Genomic DNA, 21153 nt, shown 5'->3' on the forward strand with positions numbered 1-21153 from the left:
GTTACGATTAGTAAGCATAACCGTCTTACATGTGTTGTTCCTAAAGAAGTGAGAAATGTCCATGCGTCCTTGATCGTATCACCGATACCCGTGTTACTCGTGGTGTGTTACGTCGGTTGTAAACCGATGCTATGTGACGAGAATGTAACGTCTATTGCTCTGCTCTTTTCAATGACGTCATCGTTTAAAGGAAGGTTCCTAATCTTGTCAGCTAAGGGCGGTTGCAGCGAAACGTTTCATTGATCGAGCGCGAATGTGTCACAATGATAAGATGAGGCGGGAATATTATAAGAAAAAGCTGTGTAGCGATGAGATCTGCTACTTCTCTCACGTCTCCTTTCGCGCTGGGTGTTGGATGAAAATTTAAATTTTCTCTTGCGGCTCGGGATAGTGTTCGGTTCTGCTCTCTTTTCTCTCTGTTTCTCTTTTAGAAGGACATTGCAGTACAGCACGCTCGCAGAATTTTCCTATAGGACTCTAGTGAAGAAGTAACACATGGCAATGGGAGGTAAATGCGGGGAAAACCGCTCGTGTGCCCCACGAGCATACGAAGCGCGAGTACACACACGCACGGGGAGATTCGTCTCGGTAGTGAGGAGCAGCAAACGGACGAAACCTCAGCAGCCACATTTCAACCGAACAAACTGCGGTTCAGAGCGACCTTAGCACGGATAGATCTCGCATCGCAGAAGGCGACGACGGAAAAGAAGGTAATGCAATCCGCCAGCAAAGGAGACAACCCAAGTGTATTAATTTTTGTGATGAAGTTAGTTCGACAATCCAGGGTAGAGATGTCTAAGAGAATCACGTAATGTAAGGAGTTTGTGTCATTGAGAGTAAGCTAGTGTTTTTTCAATGACAATTTGCTGAAAAATTCCATTTTCCAGTGATAGCATATGTATTTGGTGTGCTTAAAGTGCGCGTTTTAATGCACAAACATTATCAGATGATAATATATGGCAAATTATGTACTAATTCACGCTCTTTCGACCCCGGCATGGGCTGGTGGATAAATATTCGTTTTTTTGTTCTACAGCTACAGGTTATGTAATCTATGGTTGAGGATTCGAAAGGAAAATGGTCAGTATAACAACACAACCAGAATAGATAGAACAAGCTAGTTGATAGACGTGCAAATAATTCTTCCTGTTAACGTAGACAGAATAGCTTCGATTTTATTGTAAAATTATGGATAGCATTAAGGACGAATTTAACGCGTGGAAATGACGCGAAGCAAATGTGCGATAGGTGTCGTCTTGTTGCTTTGTGTGGAACGAGATAATTTTAGACATACTGTGCAACATCTCGCGTCAACGGTGCTAGTTGACGAGTGTTCGAAACGGGCTGTTCTTGAACTTGGATAAAAAAAATCCGGTTAGCTTAGCGCTCGCTCCTAGCGGCAACCACATGCCACACAGCTGATGGCAGCCTAACGCTGTAGGGAAAGCACTAGATCTGGCCGAAAGTGGTGAGAGCGAAAGTATTTGTCTTTGGCATCAATTGAACAATGCCAGATTGAACGCGATCGATTGAACCATAGTCATCGACCTACTACACCTACCAACAATACTTGGTGTCGTATGTGCGTACGTGTTTGCTCGGTTGCTCGTGTCCTCCCGTCTTGGCATCACATGTCGGCGAGCCATGGTTTAACTATTTTTACTGTCATTGAAATGGAATGAAGAGCGGAAAAAAGCAGGTCATTATGCAACATTGAACCTTCAGAGCTTGCTTTCATCCCTCACGAACGTGGGTCCTACACAAAGGCGTTGTGTGGGGTGGAAATAAGAACGGGTTTGTTTATTCTCCCGCCCTGTGTAAGTGTCACACACGTTGGAGGGGGATAGTGTTCGGCCATCGAACACAATACTACAGACTTATATAATTGATCGAACAAGTGAATTCGCGTAATGAGCCAATTTATTCCATCTTTATTTTTATTTTAGCACCCTCGAGTAGCATACACCTGATCATCAGTTGAACCGGTACCGGACACAGCAAACAACACAGCCGCAACATGTTTTCTGCCCTGATTGATGCTGCCCGTAACTCGCCCTTCAAGAGCCCATTCACCAAGGCGCAGTGCGATGCCGGTACCGTGTCCCCGGTACGTGGCCGCTCGATTGCGGCCGCTTCTAGCGATGAGGTCGAATTTGGTTCGACCAAATTCTTCCTGCTGTGTGGCCTCGGCGGCATCATTTCTTGCGGTTCCACGCACACCTTTGTCGTACCGCTCGATCTGGTCAAGTGCCGTCTACAGGTGGACCAGGCCAAGTACAAGAATGTGTTCCACGGATTCAAGCTGACGCTGGCCGAGGACGGTTCCCGTGGTCTGGTGAAAGGATGGGCTCCGACATTCTTCGGCTACTCGGCACAGGTAATATCACGCAAGTTCCCAATGTCATAAATCTGCGATACATCCGACGAGCAGTGGCATGTCACTTGTCTCTATTGGAGTGGAGGCGCAATCTTATTCGCTGCCACGATCCTGCCACACTCGTGGCGCATCTAATACCTACCAGATAATGAACACTAATCTGTTCCGCATACATGCGTCCAGGCTAGGTGTCACATTGGTTCTTCGCACACAATAAGTGTGAACTTGCAATGACTTTCCTCCATGCTGGATCAGAATTGCGCTTATCAGCTGAACGTATCGCGATTATTTGCGTACTTTCCTTTACTCTTCTAGGGTGCCTTCAAGTTCGGACTGTATGAGGTGTTCAAGGTGCAGTACGCCAACATGCTGGGTGAAGAGAATGCCTACTTGTATCGCACCTGGCTGTACTTGGGCGCCTCAGCATCGGCCGAGTTCTTCGCTGACATGGCTCTGTCTCCGTTTGAAGCCGCCAAGGTGAAGATCCAGACCATGCCAGGCTTTGCCAACACGATGCGTGAAGCCATGCCGAAAATGATCAGTGAAGAGGGCATTATGGCTTTCTACAAGGGCTTGGTTCCGTTGTGGTGCCGTCAGATCCCATACACGATGATGAAGTTCGCCTGCTTTGAAAAGACCGTCGAACTGCTCTATGCGTGAGTGTTAGAGAACTTTTTGTTAATGTTTCCAAATCTTATTTCAAACGTATGTATCTGTTCGCTGGTAGCTATGTCGTTCCGAAGCCACGTGACCAGTGCTCGAAGGGTGAACAGCTGGTGGTGACGTTCGCCGCCGGTTACATTGCTGGTGTGTTCTGCGCCATCGTGTCTCATCCGGCCGATGTGGTCGTGTCCAAGCTGAACCAGGCCAAGGGATCGTCCGCCTTCGACGTCGCGAAGCAGCTCGGCTTCATGGGCATGTGGAATGGTCTGATGCCTCGTATCATTATGATCGGTACCCTGACCGCCCTGCAGTGGTTCATCTATGACGGTGTGAAGGTCGCTCTGTCCATCCCCCGCCCACCTCCGCCAGAGATGCCGGAGTCGCTGAAGAAGAAGCTGGGTGTGCAGTAAAACCTCCCACCATCAATTCCTGTTCAGTCCATTTCCTCTGTCCTTCATTATCCGTATGTAATATCTTTTGTTAGGGACGATTTTTCTTTCCTCCAACCGAACAACACAATTGCAACGGTGCATTAGATGCCAGTAATTTTAAGAAAGTCAACTCCGCTGTACACTAAATGCTGCTACCTGTCTGTCTGTCGACGCTAATCGGTAGTTCGCTAATCGAACAGTGAAATGGCATCTTAATTTCCAGTATTGCATCGTGTGCAAATAGGAATTCAAAGGCATGATATGCGCGTGATACCACAGCCACCAGGTCGTAACACGTTTGGGTTACAAGAAAATCCGTAACATAAACCATACCAAAGGCGTTAAATAAAGTAAAACTTAGAGGTAAAACTGGTACACATTAAGAGAAAGATTTATTTTTATTTAAACATTTTATTTTATCCTCTTGAAATAAGTGGGGGTGAATTGATGAGGGCATCTTTTTAACGTTATTTTTTGTTTTTATTTGGCTTCATACGGTTCTGCGTTTTAGTGACGATATTTTTCAGCTTGTTGTTGTAATCGTTTAAAGTGGAGTATTCGTTCTTCCAGATATCTGTAAATGGAGTAAATCGCTCAGGCGCTGCCTTTGGCACTTTGTGATAATTAATTGCTTACCGTAAAGCAGTTGGTTGAATATGTAAAATGACAGCATCGATTCTTTGCTGGTACTATATCCAAGTTCGTTAATTAGTGATTCTGTTATGAAATCCTTAAGGACAAGTTCCAAATTGCGATTATGTTTTTGCACGGTGGCACTGATGAAATTTACCTACAAAAAATACGTAAGTTTCGGTGAATAGAACAAGAAATTTTGGTTTCTAATCCGTAACATACAAATGAGACAAACGACTCTTGATCAGTCGTGATGGATTCCTCGAGCTCTCTTAACTCCTCAATCCGGTTGATGGGGAACTCGACAAGTTTCAGCTCATCCTGCTCGATGAATTCACCGATCAGCTCACTATCAGAATCAAGCTCCAGTTTCAACTCCAACCCATCTTCGGCCGAGCTGCCTACCATGGCACCACTCGAGGAGGGTACATTTACTATTGTCTGGCGCTGCCCCAACAGGCCGTTCACTTGTCTCGATGCAGATTCTAGGGCTTCCGCTTGCTGGTTCGTGTAGACAATGTTTTCCAACTTCCTCTCGATTTCGTCTAGGCGCGATATGATCGATTTTAATGTTGCAGGATCGTATGCAGAGCTGTGCGAGTCGGCAAATGTTTTGTGGATTTTTTGAATGACCGCTAAAAAGCAATAAATATTCATCAACTCCATTCCGAGAGTACAATAAGCACACTTACAAATATCATCCTCATCGTCTTCGATGTCCACTTCATCGATGCTGGCATTAGTGCGAAACTTTTTCACCTCTATTCGGATATCATCTGAGATGTTGAAGCTTCTTATTGTGGTGGAAATATTGGATTGTATCACATTCATGTTGAAACTAAATCAGTGATTATTTTTCGTTTCTAATCGAACGTCCGACAGCTCAATGAAAACAAAACGCTTTTACGATGTGTTATGACAGCTTTGAGTATGCCTAATGGTTGACTGTTCCTGTAGAAAAGACGTCATTGAAATTTTCAAAATTTGCTGGCAGTTGCTTGGTAAAATATTGAACAATTTAAAAATATATAATATAGCAAAGTCTGTGACAAATAGCGTACATTTGCCTTTATTATCTGTTACAAAAAAGACATCAACTCTTCGTTTATGGCTGTGGCAAACGATAATTATTTATTATTTGCTATCACCGCTTATCTATTTCGGATTATTCTTATCCTTGGGTTGTACATGGATCATAACCTTGATTGCACCACCTATTCCGTGGCGAGTAGTATTGAAAGCTTCGGCCGTATTTTCTATACTAAAATGGTGCGTGATTAGCCGCTTAACATCAACTTTACCACTAGCAACCAAGCTAAGTGCAACAGGATAGCTACAAACGAATAGAGAAAGAAAAATTAATGCTCTACAAAAAATTACGACGAAACAAGAATACTTACTCGTTGCAATAGCGAAATACGCCACGAATGTCGACCTCACGGGCAAGAGCGTTCACCAGGGGTAGTTTGACCTCCGGAGCTCCCATCCCAACCATTACGGCAACCCCTCCCGCTTTCGTGGCTAAAATTGCGAGTCTCACCGTAGCCTCTGCGCCACTACAATCGATGGTTTTATCAGGTGCACAACTCATACGTTCGTGGATCAATTTAACCAGTTCAGCTTCGGTTGCATCTTTGGGTATCACTAACGTTTCATCAGCTCCTAACTCTTTGGCCACATTAAGCCGGTTCTGTAGCAGATCGGTAATGAGTACTTTTCCAGCACCCATGGCTTTGGCAACTATGAGGGTCACTAAACCGATAGGCCCGGCGCCAAGAATTAACACCTGAGAGCCCAATCCAACGTTTGCGCGGCGACACGCATGCACGCCCACTGACAACGGTTCCAATAAGGCTCCTTCCTCCATGGTTACGTGATCTGGAAGCTTGTAACAAAAATCTGCCGGATGCGTGTAGTACCGAGTGAGATTCCCATCGTACGGTGGCGTTGCACAGAAGATCATATCCGGGCAAAGGTTGTATGATCCTCCTTTGCAGTACTCGCACACGCGACACCCGTAGCCAGGTTCGATGGCCACTCGATCGCCGACCTTCAAATGCTTCACATTGGATCCCACTTTGGAAATGATTCCTGACGCCTCGTGTCCAATCACCATAGGTTTTTTAACGATGAAATCTCCGATCCTCCCCTTCACCAGATAGTGCACATCTGAGCCGCATATGCCCACGACATCCATTTCTAACAAAACCTCTGAGGAAAAAAATAAAAGTCAGTGGCCCACTACAAAATCACATCGAATAATAGTATAAAATTTCTACCATCGTCTTTGGGAACCGGAATAGGACGCTGCTCCAATCGAAGGTCCTCAACAGCGTAGAGGACAGCTGTTAGGTTGTCGATTTTGCCAGCCATGGTGCGTTCGTTTCAACAGCTAAATGCGACTGAAATCGTTCAGAATCGAACGCTTCGCTTTATCTCCGTTAATTTTACGTTGCGTTGGTCGGACTTGTTTATTGACTGGTGCTACAGTTAGCAGAGTGTGAGTGAGTCTGGTTTGATAGCTTGAGGATGGTTTCCGATAGGCTCTGTTTGACCGGGGAGACGATGCAAAGGGCTCGACTCGTTAGCTGCTTTATGCTCAATTAAAGTGCAGTTACTCATACAATGGTTCACTGGATGATGTTTTCCTTGCGAAACGCTTCCTTGATAGGACACCGAGCGTGGTTACGGAAATCACCGCGAGCAAATGTTTGATTGTCATATGGCCACACTTTCCAGAGACAATATTTAAGAAGTGTCTATTTGTTTTGGTTGAGTATAAATCGAAGTAATCTACAACAACACTAGAATAGTTCTAATCTACATTGCGCAAGGATAGCGGCCCTTATGTTTATTTACATCCCATGCGCCGGAATATGTATTGATCCGTGGATGTGTTCCGTCAGTTTTGACAATCCTTTTTCGAATCCCGGTGAGCTATACCGGAAGACGATTTCAGGTAAAAGAGATTTTTCGAACGAAGTACTAAGGTAGGTTTCGAAATGACACTAATTTTATTCATCTCTTACTTGAACCTCCATACCATGATATAAATTATGATCATTGCAAACTCTAACCACAGACATTTGTCTTACTCATCATCAACGTACAAATCGACAAATGTGACCTAATAAAGAACCCATTCAATAAACTGATGCCTTTAGTCCCAGTAGTGGTGATTAATATGCGACCCTGTAGCAGCATTTGTAGTAGGGCCGCTGATTAGATTTTCACGTGACCAACTAGCATTGGCCTTCGGGGCATCAAACATGCGCGTACTATACATTTTTTTAAATCTTAGAAAATGTGCATCAGCAAATGCATTGATCCGCGCAATACTTAAACCCCTGCATTATCATTCATTAGCTTAGTCGGGAATTACATCGTGTTTAGCAAGTGAATTTGAACAGAGCAAGGAGAATTGGCGCATCGCAATGTCCCAACGAAAGACGAAAAATCTTGCCGGCGTGGTGCATGGGATTGAAGACTTCCGTGTGGTGAGAAAGGAGTGATTGAGAATACCCAATTTCAATGCAGTGATGCATTATTTGCGTTCGCAGGAAGAAATCCCTATGCCTCGACCGCTTCCCAATGAGGTCCTGATTGAAATGGATTGTGTGGGGATCTGTGGCTCAGACGTACATTACATTTCGCATGGTGGATTTGGAGATTACAAGTTGAAAGATAAACTTGTTCTTGGTCATGAATCGTCCGGCGTGGTAGTGGAGATCGGCCAAGCAGTGAAGCATTTGAAAGTAGGCGATCGTGTCGCCATCGAACCGGCCATCGGGTGTCGTACGTGCCGTCAGTGTAAGGCTGGCCGTTACAACCTGTGTCCTGAAGGGCTTTATTGTGCAACCACGGCCCAGGGAAATCTGTGCAACTACTACACACACGCTGCAGATTGCTGCTTTAAGTTACCCCCAAATGTAACGATGGAGGAAGGAGCTCTTTTAGAACCGCTAGCTGTCGGAGTGCACTGTTGTCGGCGTGGCGGAGTTGGAATTGGCAGCATAGTCCTCGTGCTTGGTGCAGGACCAATTGGACTCGTTACTATGCTAGTTGCAAAAGCGATGGGTGCCGCTAAGGTGTGTGTCATCGATCTGATGGATAGCAAGCTGGAGTTAGCTAAGGACCTCGGGGCAGACGCTACTCTGGCAGTTGGTCTTCACGATTCCGAGGAAGATATTGTAAAAAGGATTCACCTACTTCTCGGAAGTGCTCCAGACATTAGCATCGAATGTACCGGTGCGGAGGCGTGTGTCAACCTTGGCATAGCTGCCACCGTACCTGGTGGAGTACTGACATTGGTCGGAATAGGAACGATCTATCAGCGGATCCCCATAACAACGGCCCTGGTTCGCGAAATTGATATTCGACCAGCATTTCGGTACGCTAACTGTTATCCTGCAGCCTTGGCAATGATTGCTAACGGCTCAATCGATGCCCGCAAGCTGATTACCCACCATTACGATTTGAAAGAATCGGTTCAAGCGTTCAAAACTTCCCGGTATGGATTGGACGGTGCCGTTAAGGTTATGATTCACTGTCAGCCAAGGAACAAAAATAATTTTTAACGAAAAGTATAAAATGAATTGCGTACACATTTAGCGCTCATTCCTTATGCTTCATATATGCAACCATTTGCTAAATATTCAACATGGTTTAGCAATATGTTACGCTCGCACAAATGAGTCAATAAATAGTATTTGATCGCAACCAATATAAACTGCATGTGGCGCAAACTGCTCGTCACGTAGCTCTGAATTATGTTATGTGTTATGTATTGTTGGAAATAAATGTAAAACTCTTTGAATGCCTACGTATTTACGGTAACTTCCCACAATATGGATTGTCCATGTTTGTCTGCGTTCATAATAGGCGTGATCAGACAGACTCAAGACCCCCCGTCTAGGAAGGGTGTGCGATTGTCTGAAGGAGGCACATCAATAGGGATTCATGTGAGGTATATTTGTATTTTCATGTCAGTTTGAGGACGCTTGCTTGCTAATCTAGTGTCCTACAGCTTCAAGCGGCACACGGCACCAACATCGCCCGCGGACAGCGTTAGACGCCAGTTTAAACCAGTCATGCCTCCAGCTCCCTCAGATGCTGAAAATATCATTATCGGATCCAATAAACGACGGCACTTCGTAAATGTTGACGAATCGACAGGCTATCTTTCGGAGGGTGGCTTGTCCTCTGCCACTTTAGCATACAGCTCAATGTATACAACAGATTAGATAACCTTTTGGCCTTTTAGTAAAATAGAGAGCAATGATATGGCATGGAATGACCGGAATGACTTTAGACTAATGGAGAGCCGACAGAGGTGTATACGTGTGTAAGCGGATCCTGCAAAAGCAAATAGAACCAGCAAAGAATTTAGCGTAATGTTTGGGTAGTAAGGTGTGGCAAAAATAAAACGCCAACCGCTACCCGTTAGGAAGCAGTGGGACTAATAAAAGATAAGTCATCGTGTTCATGCCCGTTTGATAAAGGCTGCAAAACTCGTTGTAGTCGATGTATTGTCTCTTTCTTGAGCTGGAGTCTTATTCGGTAACATTGGGCCCGGGCGCAAACATATGCCGTATCATAAATGCTTCTTCTTATTTTAAACAGGACCACTTAATGCCATATTGACAACCGTCCGGACAATCTATTCGATTACGTTAACGTTTTGCAAGGTGAAAGAAGAGAAATGGCAGGCACACGCTAAAATGGCTCGTTTGACCTTTGCGATTTAGAGGTTGCAGGCGGTATAAAAGATCGCACTCTACCTATTAGAATCATCAGTTACGCTACCATTGGAGGCGAATGTAGCCGCATGGTTCAAAGTCTCCTTAAAAATAAATTAAAAAAGGTACGCTACCTCGTGGACAGAATCGTGCATACAGCATAAACGTTAAAAATGTCTCCGCCGCTTCAAAACATGGCCGCCGTTTGCTACGGACGGGATGATCTACGCCTGGTGCCAATCGCGATCCCTGAGCCAGCTTTCAACGAAGTAGTTCTAGAGGTGGACAGCTGTGGCATCTGTGGCACGGACGTTCACTTTCTTAAGGAGGGTGGATTTGGGGATCAGAAACTTGTGCGTCCGTTGGTTTTGGGCCATGAGTCGGCTGGAGTAGTGCGTAAGGTGGGCAGCTCGGTGACACACCTGAAGGTGGGCGATCGTGTGGCCATCGAACCGGCAGCTGGATGCCGTACGTGTGATTTGTGCAAAGTGGGCAAATATAACATCTGCCTCAATGGAAAGCATTGTCCAACGAAAAACCACGATGGTAACTGCTCCAATTTCTTTGCTCACTATGCGGACTGTTGTTTCAAGCTGCCCGATCATGTCACAATGGAGGAAGGTGCTCTACTCGAGCCGCTAGCCGTTGGTGTGTATGCTGGACGTCGAGCAGACATTCGGCTCGGCAACCGAGTGGTCATCTTTGGCGCAGGTCCAATCGGACTGGTTTCACTGATCGTGGCAAAAGCCATGGGAGCTACCAGAACGGTCGTGTTAGATTTGGCAAAGGCTTCAAATAGGCTTGAGGCAGCAAAAAAGCTTGGCGCAACAGCCGTCATACCGATCGGGGCCTCCGACAAGGAAGATGACATTGTGAAGGTTATACAGGAGGTCTTGGGAGGTCCTGCCGATCGCGTGTTGGAGTGTACCGGCTCACAGCCGGGGATGCGCATTTCAATTAAAGCGACTCGGAATGCCGGAATCGTGTGCCTAGTTGGGCTAGGAAATGAAGAAGTTAAACTACCGATGGTGGACGCAATTTCGCGGGAAATTCAAATCATCACCGTCATGCGATACAATCATGAGTAAGTAGCGATATCCTGGCAAGTAACATTGAGACCGTTCACATGGTATTTATTTCTTCGTGTCTAGCTACCCGGCAGCTCTTGAAATCGTGTCCAGCGGGTATGTGAATGTGAAGCCTTTGGTTTCTCACCATTTCGATTTGAAAGACGTAAACGAAGCTTTCCGAGTGGCTGCGGCCGGCCAAGGATTGAAGGTGATGGTGCACCTTACCCCCCGTGATAGCAATAATCCAACAAAGTTTATCAACTGAGCAGATACTGAGGTAGTACTATAAAACCATACGCCGAAAATGGGATATCCATGGTGTTGATTGGAGTAGAAATAAATGAGATAACGAAAGTTGTATACTATCGCTGATGTTAAACGAAAGATAATCGTCTGCCAGCTGTTGGTTGTTGCGACTTTTGAAATGTTAGTCTCTGATAGTGATGTCCAATCAGCCGAGCTTTATCGCAACGTGACTGTCGATGTAAGCATTTGCGCGCGTCTACGAGTTGCGTACGCAAACAAGTTAACGAAGGTTCAATCGTTTCTATATAAGCGGATGCTATACGCGACACCCCCCCAGTCAGTATCCCTATCTCTCCGGGAAAGCGTTGAAAGAACAACCAAGATGGCACCCAACAAGAACTTAGCCGCCACTGTGTACGGTCCTAACGATTTACGCCTGGACGAACGTCCTATACCAGAACCGGCTTTCAACGAGGTCGTGGTCGAGGTTGATACCTGTGGTATCTGCGGTACGGACATTCATTTCCTCAAGGACGGTGGTTTCGGAGCGCAGCGGCTAATCAAACCGATCGTACTGGGCCATGAGTCGGCTGGAGTAGTGCGTAAGGTGGGCAGCTCGGTGACACACCTGAAGGTGGGCGATCGTGTGGCCATCGAACCGGCAGCTGGATGCCGAACGTGTGATTTGTGCAAAGTGGGCAAATACAACATCTGCCTAGATGGAAAGCACTGCACTACGCAGAAGCATGATGGCAATTGTTCGAATTATTACGCGCAGTATGCGGACTGTTGCTTCAAACTACCCGATCACGTAACGATGGAGGAAGGTGCACTGCTCGAACCGCTAGCCGTCGCAGTGTACGCCGGACGTCGGGCTCAAATCGGGTTGGGTGACAGAGTGGTCATCTTTGGTGCCGGTCCGATCGGACTCGTGTGCCTGATTGCCGCGAAAGCCATGGGAGCCACCCGTACGGTAATTTTGGATCTGGAGCACGCAAAACATCGGTTGGAAATCGCCAAGAAACTGGGGGTTACGGGAGTTATCGGCATTCGCAAGGAAGATACCGAGGAGCAGCTGGTGCAAAAAATACATGAAATCCTCGGTGGCCCTGCCGACAGTGATGGAGTGTTCCGGATCGCAACCGGGAATGCGCATCGCTATTAAGGCTACTAGAAACGCAGGTCGTATCTGCCTAGTAGGACTGGGTAACAAGGACGTTCAGTTACCAATGGTGGATGCCATCTCACGGGAAATCGAAATTATAACTGCTATGCGTTATAATCACGAGTAAGTATGAGTACCTCGTGCTTGGCAAATAGACCCCTCGATATATATGTGCTCTATTGTTTGATTGTTTTCTCTACAGCTACCCTGCTGCTCTTGAGATTGTTGCCAGTGGGTACGTCGATGTTAAGCCACTAGTTTCACACCACTTTGATTTGCAAGACGTTCACGAGGCCTTCCGTGTCGCATCGCAAGGAGAAGGAATTAAGATAATGATTCATCTTGTACCGCGAGACGTTAACAATCCACAAAAATTCAAGAATTAAATATAATTGATTGACACGTGACTGCTTAAACAGATTTGTTGTTGTTGTAGAACATTGTAGAACAACGCCAACAATCTAGCTCGTTGGCCGCATAACATTCGTAGACAATTAACAGAACTAGAAGTAAAAAACGTGACTGTTGCTCGAGAGTGTTGAAACGTTCATCAAAGTTGATGAGGCTATACGCAATCAAGGCAAAGAAATTTCGTTATGTACTATAGTCGATCTTTGAGTTCGGAGGGAGCATTCAAGTGGAGCATACGTAGGAAGAACATGTTTTAATTTGTTTTTCTGCAATAATTTTTTGCTGATATATTTCTTTGCATCAAGTTAACATATTTGGGATAGAGATGAATTTCTAATTAAATTATTCGATTTGTATTGCGCCAATTGAAATACCGTCCTAAGAACTGCACATTAAGTGAAAAATATTACGAATAGAGATGTATTTCTAATTAATCTAATCGAACTTAATTACGCCACTTAAAATATCGTTTTAATAGCTGCAAACAGTTAACAGCCCTGTTAAAATGCTGCATGCAAGTGTACAAATATTCGGAGGCGGAAAGTATCGACGGAACTCGACTCAATCCCGGCAGTGAAACCGCACAGGGTGTATCATCCATGTTTCGATCCGGTACTTGCTCGCAAACACAGACTCGAAACACGCAACAAAACAGAATGCACCAAATTCACTGTTGAAAACCGAAACAAGACGTTTTTTCCAATTATTGCGTGATAATGAATTTCATATTCCTTACGCCAAACTGGAGAATAATATTAAAAGCCATCAATATAAACTTGCTTATCCGACCAAAGTACGTCAAAATTAAATGTTTGAGTTTTTAACTGACAGTTGTTTTGCACTGTCCAGCCTTGCCTGACATCTGTGTTGAAATTGAAACAAACGCTTATGTTTTTTTTCTGGCGCGCGTTTCATTCGATAAAAAGGAGGTATTGGAAGTCAAAAAGATTTAATGGAATGAATACTACTACATCACCTGCTGGATGTGTCGTGATATGAGTTTTAAAAATGCCTAAGCAATGCTTTTTGTGTAAAAGTACTGAGGACGATGAGCTTCTGTTGGGAAAATTCTACACGAAATGGAGACTGTCCGTTCATTACTATTGCTTGGTGAGTGCATAATCTAGGTGATGCTGTTCTTATCGCAAAAAAAAGGTTGCTCGTTTCAAGTCTAGGTTTTAATGCTGCTCTTATCCACAGCTGCTGTCGTCCAATCTAGTTCAAAATGGTATGAACGACACTGTGGGAATATTCGGCTTCCTTGAGACGGACATACGAAAGGAAAATGAGCGGACGAAGAAATGTCGTTGTTACATCTGCAAGAATATGCACGCTAATGTGTCCTGCTGTGCGAAGAAATGTCTACGAACGTTTCACACGGTTTGTGGCATCAAAAACCGCTGTCTATCCTATTATACCGGAACATTTCAATCGTGGTGTTCCACTCATCTGCCGCTCCAATCTGACCGTACGTGGCATGCACCAGGAGAACCGTGTTCGATTTGTTACGACGATATGGGTCAGTACGACAAAATCAAGTCCGTGAGAGCACCCTGCTGCAGGAACGGTTGGTTCCACCAGCGGTGTTTGGCACAGTACGCACAATCGGCCGGATACTTCTTCAAATGTCCATTATGCAACAATGAGGATAAGTTCTTGGCTGAAATTCCGCTGCGGGGCGTTTTTGTACCTGAACGCGATGCCGCCTGGGAGCTGGAGCCTAACGCATTTCAAGAACAGCTGGTCCGTCCTACGGCATGCGACGCCGAAGAGTGTAAATGTGCGGAGGGTAGGTCCTTCGACGACCGGCATTGGAAATTGAAAATTTGCGGTTCGTGCGGGTCTACCTGCCGGCATCAAGGGTGTATGGAGTCGTCTCACGTTCGGACCTACCTATGTCGGCTTTGTCGCCCAATCGTTGGTGATAGGGTGATCGAGGACGATGATAGTGACGATAGTGGTGACGATGCAGCCTCTTCTTCTTCTACATCCTCAAAAAGTACAGTGGCTAAAATGGATCAAAACATCAAAAATCCCACGCCGGGCTCTGAATCTGGAGTGCACTGTTCAAGCAGTGACGAGACATTGGCGAACATTCGACGTTTAAGCCGGCGTAGGTTGCTAGTTATTTCTGATGGATCGGACAGTGAGTGGTCGGATACAAGCTCCATTCAAATTAGACGATGTAGTAAACGTAACAACGGGAAACGTGTGCAGCGGGTCTTTTTTGATGATTCGGACAGCCCCACGTGTTCTTCTGTTGGGAGTGCGACTCAATCAATTCGCTCTCCAACTGAGGATAATTCCAACAATGCGCCCATTCTGCCACAATCATGCATTTTGAGTGATAAGCGTTCCGACGAGGCTCTGAATGAAAATTCCAACACGCCTGGCAATCAACAATTGGGCGTTGAACGCTCATCGGAAGTCTACTGGGATGAGGAATCTAGCGAATCTAACACGTTAACGTCGAAAGTTGATACCAATTCGACGAGACGAATGAATCAAGCGACCAATCGTCGAACCAACCAATCAAATACCAACGCTTCCGACGATTCAACCAAACGATCTGATGGCTCGGATGAATCATTACCTTGGGTGAATGCGGCTCGCAAAAGAATAAGATCGAAAAAGCTCCCTAAAATTATTGTGTCGAGCGAATCGGATAACAATAGCGACTATCTACCGTTAAGCAAACGTCGACGCATCTCAAAGTCCTTTTCTGATGATAGGAGCCGCTCTCCCAACGCACGAAGCGTTAGTACGATTGTCACGCGCGGTCATAGCATGCGGTCATCAGAGAACCCCGAAAAATCTGCTCTCATCTCTACGACAACTGCTAACGACAGCAAGGATGTTAAGCCTGGCAATAGCACGCCGCCAACATTGGTATCGGAACAATCTCCTCCGCTCACCACAGAGAAAGGAAAAACCAACGGCATGGGCGTAAAGTTGCGTCATAGCATTTCGCCCTATCGGCAGCAGTCAATTCGGAAGTTCATCACACTGACTCCATCGAAAGGTGTGGATGAAAATATTGAAAGTAATACCAGTACGGAGGACACCGTACAACGGAAGAAATCTGATGTTTTTACCGACGAAAGTAATAGCAACAGCAGCAGCAATAACATGAGTAGCAACAAACACTTTGAAAGGCGCGGTACCACAAAAAGTGCAATAAATGTTCGAAGACGTCAAGTCATCTCACCAAAAGGTACAGGGACGAACAGCAATGATGATCCTACTCAATCGTCCAGCAAAACGCAGGTACATCGGTCACAGAATAGAGTCACAGACAAGGTATGTAATCTCATAGTCACACCCATCACATAATGGCAATCGGTTGCTTACTATTTTCTTCTACACGTAGGGCAAGGGACAAAAGAACATTATGAGTTACTTCAGCCGTTATTAAGCCAGATGGATCCGGAGAACGTATGGACGCGTGAATGAGCATTTGATTGTAGTAAATAATGCAACAGAAAGGAACATAATCGACACTGAGATTTAATCGAGATTACCTAGCTCCTCATTATTTTACCCATTGATGTTGCTCGGTTAGCCGATTCACTTTCCAGCAGAGTATGAATTGGATCAATTGGGGTGTAAACGCTCACGATTTAAACAACTGACAACAATTTAAAAAAAACGATGCAAGTTATTTCAATTAGTTCATTGTGCGTATATTGCATTGATATGTTTTTTTTTAACATTGTCCTCAATGTTTCGTTTGTGTCTGTTTCCGGAGTTATCACTGGCCTTATCAGCTTGATAGCCATAGTATCCAGAAGATGTTTAAATTATGACATTAGAATAAAACAATGTGGAAAAGAAACTCGGCAATGTTTGGTATTCTCGAATCCTTTTATGAACATGAAAAACGATGTACGCCAATAATCACTACGGAGCGCCTCATATAACAGTGAGATAGACATCGCACTCCTTCATTGGGCTAACGGAAAGCAGCAAGGGACGAAATTCTGCAAACTTTTGATTGAGAACAAATAATTCCAAGACCGAATTGGTTTGCTGGGGCGCATGTAAGTAGCAAAACCACACCGATAACAATCCTTACCAACAGTGAGCATTGCTCCTCCACTGCACAACGGGTACGCAACGCTTCTCACGGTAACGTTAAACATTTTTTCTTACCGCAACAGTGCATTTAGTTAAATTATAAATTACATTGGATGCTGCGATTGTCATTGAAGACCGTGGGTGTCCGCGGCTGCATGCACATAAAATGCATAGTTAAATTTCGAACCAACATCCTGCGATCGGTCTATTAGAGCTGAAAATGTGGAAGCAAAAATCATACGGCTCGTGCTCGAGAACAGCGCTAGAATCCCACCGTGCGCGCACCGGGTACGACCGGGCTACGGGCCCACCTATGCGATGCGTTGCGCATTGCGCGCGGGCCACCAAAACTGGTTGCGCCCCCTCGAAAGCGCGCGTGTGTGTGCGTTCGCGGAGAGGCCACCGTCGCGGCATCTCGGGAGCGAACGGAGCAGCAAATCGATCAGTAGAGGTTTTATCATCGCGGCCGTCGGTCCACAAGCGACCGGCAAGTGTGAGCGCTCTCCCGTGAGATCGTGTTGCTCCGTGGTGGTGCCCGTTCCGTGCCTCGCTTTCGTCGTGTTCCGACCGCCGACGCGTACGCATACACGCGCACGCCTTCCGAGCGCCCGGGTCATCAAACGCGGCGAACCGAGGCGGCGACGTATCACGCCGGGCTGATAAGCGCGAACGAGATCGACTTCCGGATCAGCTCGCCGTAGCCCTGGGTTGCACCTGGGATAGGGCGCGGTTTCATAGTGGCGCCTGGCAAGCTGTCACCGTGCGTAAGTCCACCGGTTCGCTGGGGTCCATGTTAGGACCGATTGGGCGCTTAATGCACCCGCGGTTGCGTGGTTGCGTGTGTAGCATTGTTGAGTTGCGTGTACCAACGTAGTGGTCGACTAGCGTGCGGGCGTGCTCGATTCTCCCATGATCGTGTGATCGTGCTGACAGCTGACAGATGCTACGGGCGAGCAGCACACAAAACGAATCGTAGCAGGCCGTTGCCGTGCTGGTGAAGCAGGGGGATTCACAGTATGTGACCGTGCGATCGTTAGTTGCGTTGGGTGTTCCCGTGGGGGAGATCGCGCGTGTGCTCTGAAACACTGAGTGCTCTGAAACGGAGAAAGTAGAAAAGAATACGATTAATGAGCGAGAACTTCGAGTGAATTACACCGCGACAAATCGCCACGAAACAGCGAAACAAAACGTGCACGATCATCTCTATACTTTGGTGGAGTGCAAACGTCAAAATAGGCTTTGTTTTCATCCTAGACGGAGGCTGGTAGGATTTGCCCGTCACAATCAGAACCGTGACATGCTCGCATTCATTCGTTCTCTCTCTCTCGTTATCATTGGGTGGTTTTTCTTCTCTCGAGCCCTTTCACCACCTTGATCTTTGTGTCTCTCCTCTGTACCCGTTAGATGATCGGGAGTTTGTTTTTATTGTCGCGACCGTCTGCTGCCCGCCGAGTGTTTGCTCCTCACACGATCTTCTCTCCACCGTTCCCTTGTGCGGCACCTTAACTGAAGCATTGATAAGCGAGACGTGACGGTGGTAGTGCGGTGATGCTGTTAGTGCCATTCAGTGTTTGTCCCGAAGCTCCCCGATCGTGCGCCGGCAGATGAGCTTGATCGTGCCGTTCGATCGTACGCGGACCGTGGAACGCGTGTGCCTCTGTGTTTGTGCGCGTGTGGCTCTGGTGGAATTAGGCGGCCCATTGCGGCCCACTCTATTGGGTGTCGGCGCGGGTAGCTGGAGAAGGGAAGATAATCGAAACGAATCAGCGATTGCGTGAGCGAGAGATAGTGTGCACGTTCGCGCTCGCTCGCACGCAGCTGTCCCGGGTAGTGGATGCTTATCAGCACGAGAGCGAACTGCTGACGTTCGGAAGTCGCGTTTCCAGCCACCCGCGGGATTAGATGGGCAGCTGGCGAGAGTCCATCGCTAGGACGACTGTTCGCTCTCACTCTATTTCCATCCGACGTGATTTCTTCACTCGATCGTATCACTCTCTCTTTCTCTTTCTCTCGTTCTCTCACGGGCGTGACGATCCGGCGGCTCACGATCTACCGAACGGAACCGGATCCGAGCGGATGGTTTTGCGGAGGAAATATAAGGAAAAATAATACAAAAAGTTGAAGCCGTAGGTATGTGCGTGTGGGGCAAGGCTAGTTGTAACGTGATCCGCAAAGCCAGGAATTGCAAATGGTCCTCCTCTTTCCCTTCGTCCCCCCTGTCTCTAACCCTGCTCCACAACATCTCAGCCACGATCACTCCATTAGGTGTGTGTGTGTTTGAGCGCGTGCTCGCACAGGAAACGTGCGAGCGAGCGAGACAAACAGGGAGTGGGTGGGTGGCAGGCGTTGGGATGCAATGGCGGCAAGGTCGTCGTCGCAGCTCGCTCCCTTACTGCAGCCTCCACCCTCGAGCACGATCGAGACGCATTTCGAGACGGATCGAATGTGATTGAATGTGTGTTATTACCAGCGCGAACGGATGGCGCCTGTTCTGTTCCCGTTGTCGTCCGTTCCGTGTGTGCAGGAACCCCCAGGACACTCTTCCTGCACAAACGCTTCAAGATGGTGGCAAGGGGGTCGCAATTGTTGCACACGCCGAACCGGTTTCGTCTCGCACTCTACTTTCTCTCGTTCTATCTCGCTGCTGCCCTTTCTCGTTCTCTTTTTCTCCAATGCCGAGGCTACACGGGACTGCAGCTGCATTCTAACGCTTCTCCTCCTTCCCTTCTCTCTTCCTCTCCCTTCCCTGCTGACTTCATCGGGTCACGGTTGGACGAAGGAGACCAAAATATCGCTCCGAGAGATAGAAGCACAAAAATACAAAAAAATGGTGGTGTCGCTTACCCATAAGGAAGATCGTTTCATGGTACATTTAAAAAATCGATCATCTTCGAGATCGAAAGGGTGCCTGCGTGAATTTGATCGCATATATCTCCATCATCTGCCATCCAATGTTCGAACTTATCCTCGACCAGACGATGTAGGCCACAAACCCTCTGTTCTAGTTCGAAATGTAAACCTCGAGCCGGTTGGTTCCCCCCATAAACCCTTTTTTTAGGCTCACGATGGGTTGTCCCATTTTAGGGGTCAAAAATGCGTGCTGATAATACTCAGCACTAGCCGGTTCTTCTGTTTCGTACTCTCACGCAGATCTCTAACTTTCCTTCTGTTCCTTCTGTGCTTCTCCCTCGCACTCACAAACTGCATCTTTCTCGGCCGAGCGCGATCGCGTCTTTATCGCAATGAGCTCAGTTTGAGACAGAACTCGAAAGCGAATTAGATTAACGTCGAAAAGACCGACCGATCCGACGTCTCCATATGACCAACTGCCGGATCCGTTCTATTCCACCGGGTTCGACACCGGAAGTAGTTTGTTAGAAGGCGGAGGCATTTTGGTAGTTGCTTTCGAGGAGAGTTGAGCAGCGATCATACGTTTTTGTTGTAGGCGGTGAGGTGGGAGGGAATAAGACTCTAGACTTGCTCAAATGCACCTCAACAAAGTTTGTTGGTTTGATGCCCCAATAGTACCATTTTCTGAAACAGCTCTGCTCTGATCGCCAAAATGTCTGGACACAAATCAACTATTTAATAGTAGCTGTACGAATTAACCGAAGCAAATTCCATTCACACCTCCCATAGTACATGGCGCTATGCCATGGTTTCATCTGGCTCGATGAAGGCGCTTTTCTGAGCTGTTATTCGGATAGGTGGCACCAAAAAAAGACTCCTCTTATTTGTGCGTTTCATTATCGGGGTGTATTTTCGGAAGCCGCCGTAAACATGGGCCGTGGTGCGATCGTTAGTGTGGAACGTATTTCTTTCTTCTGCGACTATTGTGGTTTTTGTGTGGGGGCAGGGCGTGATAAAGAAAACTGTTTTTAAAAGGTCCCCATCCCACACGTTTCTTTCTTTCGTGGGTATGAGAGCTCCTTTTCTGCTGCTATTGGGGGTGATTTTAGCGCAACACATCGTGATTGGGTAGGTGGTTGGTTTGAAAAAAAAAACTGTATGCAATATTTATTGCAACTGTATGAACAATAAATAAGAAAAAAAGGGAAACGATCACTGTGAAAGCAGGCTCGTGTACGATGAAATGGAACGCGCTCGTAGGTTCGTCGTATACCTATCAAAAACGATTTCGTTTACGCTGTGGATTATCGTGTGTTATCGCAAATATCCCGCTCAAATTACTATGGCTTAGGCTTACATTATTGCAATACAGAATCAAAATCACCCCAATAAACCTACTTATCAGCCGATGGTCACTTTTCATCTTGTCAATCCTGCCGGCAGTGCTATATGCCTCGCCAGTTTGGGGAACAACTGCCTTAACACATCATCA

General features: G+C 46.5%; 7 protein-coding genes across 7 annotated transcripts; 5 read left to right on the plus strand and 2 right to left on the minus strand.

The window, feature by feature from the left end:
- The first annotated feature begins 619 nt into the window (after window positions 1-619).
- On the plus strand, window positions 620-3848 carry LOC128720683 (phosphate carrier protein, mitochondrial-like). The gene is made up of 4 exons (XM_053814369.1): window positions 620-710; window positions 1947-2377; window positions 2693-3033; window positions 3105-3848. The coding sequence occupies exons 2-4, from the start codon at window positions 2018-2020 to the stop codon at window positions 3448-3450; spliced, it is 1047 nt and encodes a 348-aa protein (XP_053670344.1). The 5' UTR covers window positions 620-710; window positions 1947-2017; the 3' UTR covers window positions 3451-3848.
- Window positions 3849-3938: 90 nt separating this feature from the next.
- On the minus strand, window positions 3939-4935 carry LOC128720837 (uncharacterized). Its single transcript, XM_053814537.1, has 4 exons — window positions 4797-4935; window positions 4327-4739; window positions 4108-4261; window positions 3939-4045 (listed from the first exon to the last, which is right to left on the minus strand). Exons 1-4 carry the CDS (start codon window positions 4933-4935, stop codon window positions 3939-3941), a joined length of 813 nt encoding a protein of 270 aa, XP_053670512.1.
- Window positions 4936-5229: 294 nt separating this feature from the next.
- LOC128721069 (sorbitol dehydrogenase-like) lies at window positions 5230-6488 on the minus strand. The gene is made up of 3 exons (XM_053814780.1): window positions 6384-6488; window positions 5505-6315; window positions 5230-5437 (listed from the first exon to the last, which is right to left on the minus strand). Exons 1-3 carry the CDS (start codon window positions 6475-6477, stop codon window positions 5260-5262), a joined length of 1083 nt encoding a protein of 360 aa, XP_053670755.1. The 5' UTR covers window positions 6478-6488; the 3' UTR covers window positions 5230-5259.
- Window positions 6489-7538: 1050 nt separating this feature from the next.
- Window positions 7539-8746, plus strand: LOC128720073 (sorbitol dehydrogenase-like). Its single transcript, XM_053813720.1, has 2 exons — window positions 7539-7601; window positions 7665-8746. The coding sequence occupies exons 1-2, from the start codon at window positions 7539-7541 to the stop codon at window positions 8679-8681; spliced, it is 1080 nt and encodes a 359-aa protein (XP_053669695.1). The 3' UTR covers window positions 8682-8746.
- Window positions 8747-10015: 1269 nt separating this feature from the next.
- LOC128720036 (sorbitol dehydrogenase-like) lies at window positions 10016-11197 on the plus strand. Its single transcript, XM_053813682.1, has 2 exons — window positions 10016-10926; window positions 10994-11197. Exons 1-2 carry the CDS (start codon window positions 10016-10018, stop codon window positions 11175-11177), a joined length of 1095 nt encoding a protein of 364 aa, XP_053669657.1. The 3' UTR covers window positions 11178-11197.
- Window positions 11198-11524: 327 nt separating this feature from the next.
- On the plus strand, window positions 11525-12958 carry LOC128730786 (sorbitol dehydrogenase-like). Its single transcript, XM_053823865.1, is given in 3 exon segments — window positions 11525-12274; window positions 12276-12446; window positions 12526-12958. Coding segments are annotated over 3 exon segments (1089 nt in total). The 5' UTR covers window positions 11525-11540; the 3' UTR covers window positions 12710-12958.
- Window positions 12959-13742: 784 nt separating this feature from the next.
- Window positions 13743-16149, plus strand: LOC128721797 (G2/M phase-specific E3 ubiquitin-protein ligase-like). The gene is made up of 3 exons (XM_053815589.1): window positions 13743-13844; window positions 13935-16034; window positions 16105-16149. The coding sequence occupies exons 1-3, from the start codon at window positions 13743-13745 to the stop codon at window positions 16147-16149; spliced, it is 2247 nt and encodes a 748-aa protein (XP_053671564.1).
- The last annotated feature ends 5004 nt before the right edge of the window (window positions 16150-21153 follow it).

Source organism: Anopheles nili, chromosome 2, assembly GCF_943737925.1.
Source record: "Anopheles nili chromosome 2, idAnoNiliSN_F5_01, whole genome shotgun sequence".
Taxonomy (NCBI): Eukaryota; Metazoa; Arthropoda; class Insecta; order Diptera; family Culicidae; genus Anopheles; species Anopheles nili.

Coding starts and splice junctions, on each gene's coding strand:
- LOC128720683 (XM_053814369.1), top strand. CDS start 2,018: ATGTTTTCTGCCCTGATTGATGCTGCCCGTAACTCGCCCTTCAAGAGC. Junction 2,378..2,692: donor TCTTCGGCTACTCGGCACAG/GTAATATCACGC, acceptor TTACTCTTCTAG/GGTGCCTTCAAGTTCGGACT. Junction 3,034..3,104: donor ACCGTCGAACTGCTCTATGC/GTGAGTGTTAGA, acceptor GTTCGCTGGTAG/CTATGTCGTTCCGAAGCCAC.
- LOC128720837 (XM_053814537.1), bottom strand. CDS start 4,935: ATGAATGTGATACAATCCAATATTTCCACCACAATAAGAAGCTTCAAC. Junction 4,262..4,326: donor AAGAGTCGTTTGTCTCATTT/GTATGTTACGGA, acceptor TATTTTTTGTAG/GTAAATTTCATCAGTGCCAC. Junction 4,046..4,107: donor ATTCAACCAACTGCTTTACG/GTAAGCAATTAA, acceptor CTCCATTTACAG/ATATCTGGAAGAACGAATAC.
- LOC128721069 (XM_053814780.1), bottom strand. CDS start 6,477: ATGGCTGGCAAAATCGACAACCTAACAGCTGTCCTCTACGCTGTTGAG. Junction 6,316..6,383: donor TCCGGTTCCCAAAGACGATG/GTAGAAATTTTA, acceptor TTTTTTCCTCAG/AGGTTTTGTTAGAAATGGAT. Junction 5,438..5,504: donor GTATTTCGCTATTGCAACGA/GTAAGTATTCTT, acceptor ATTCGTTTGTAG/CTATCCTGTTGCACTTAGCT.
- LOC128720073 (XM_053813720.1), top strand. CDS start 7,539: ATGTCCCAACGAAAGACGAAAAATCTTGCCGGCGTGGTGCATGGGATT. Junction 7,602..7,664: donor GGATTGAAGACTTCCGTGTG/GTGAGAAAGGAG, acceptor TTGCGTTCGCAG/GAAGAAATCCCTATGCCTCG.
- LOC128720036 (XM_053813682.1), top strand. CDS start 10,016: ATGTCTCCGCCGCTTCAAAACATGGCCGCCGTTTGCTACGGACGGGAT. Junction 10,927..10,993: donor GTCATGCGATACAATCATGA/GTAAGTAGCGAT, acceptor CTTCGTGTCTAG/CTACCCGGCAGCTCTTGAAA.
- LOC128721797 (XM_053815589.1), top strand. CDS start 13,743: ATGCCTAAGCAATGCTTTTTGTGTAAAAGTACTGAGGACGATGAGCTT. Junction 13,845..13,934: donor CCGTTCATTACTATTGCTTG/GTGAGTGCATAA, acceptor TCTTATCCACAG/CTGCTGTCGTCCAATCTAGT. Junction 16,035..16,104: donor AGAATAGAGTCACAGACAAG/GTATGTAATCTC, acceptor TTCTACACGTAG/GGCAAGGGACAAAAGAACAT.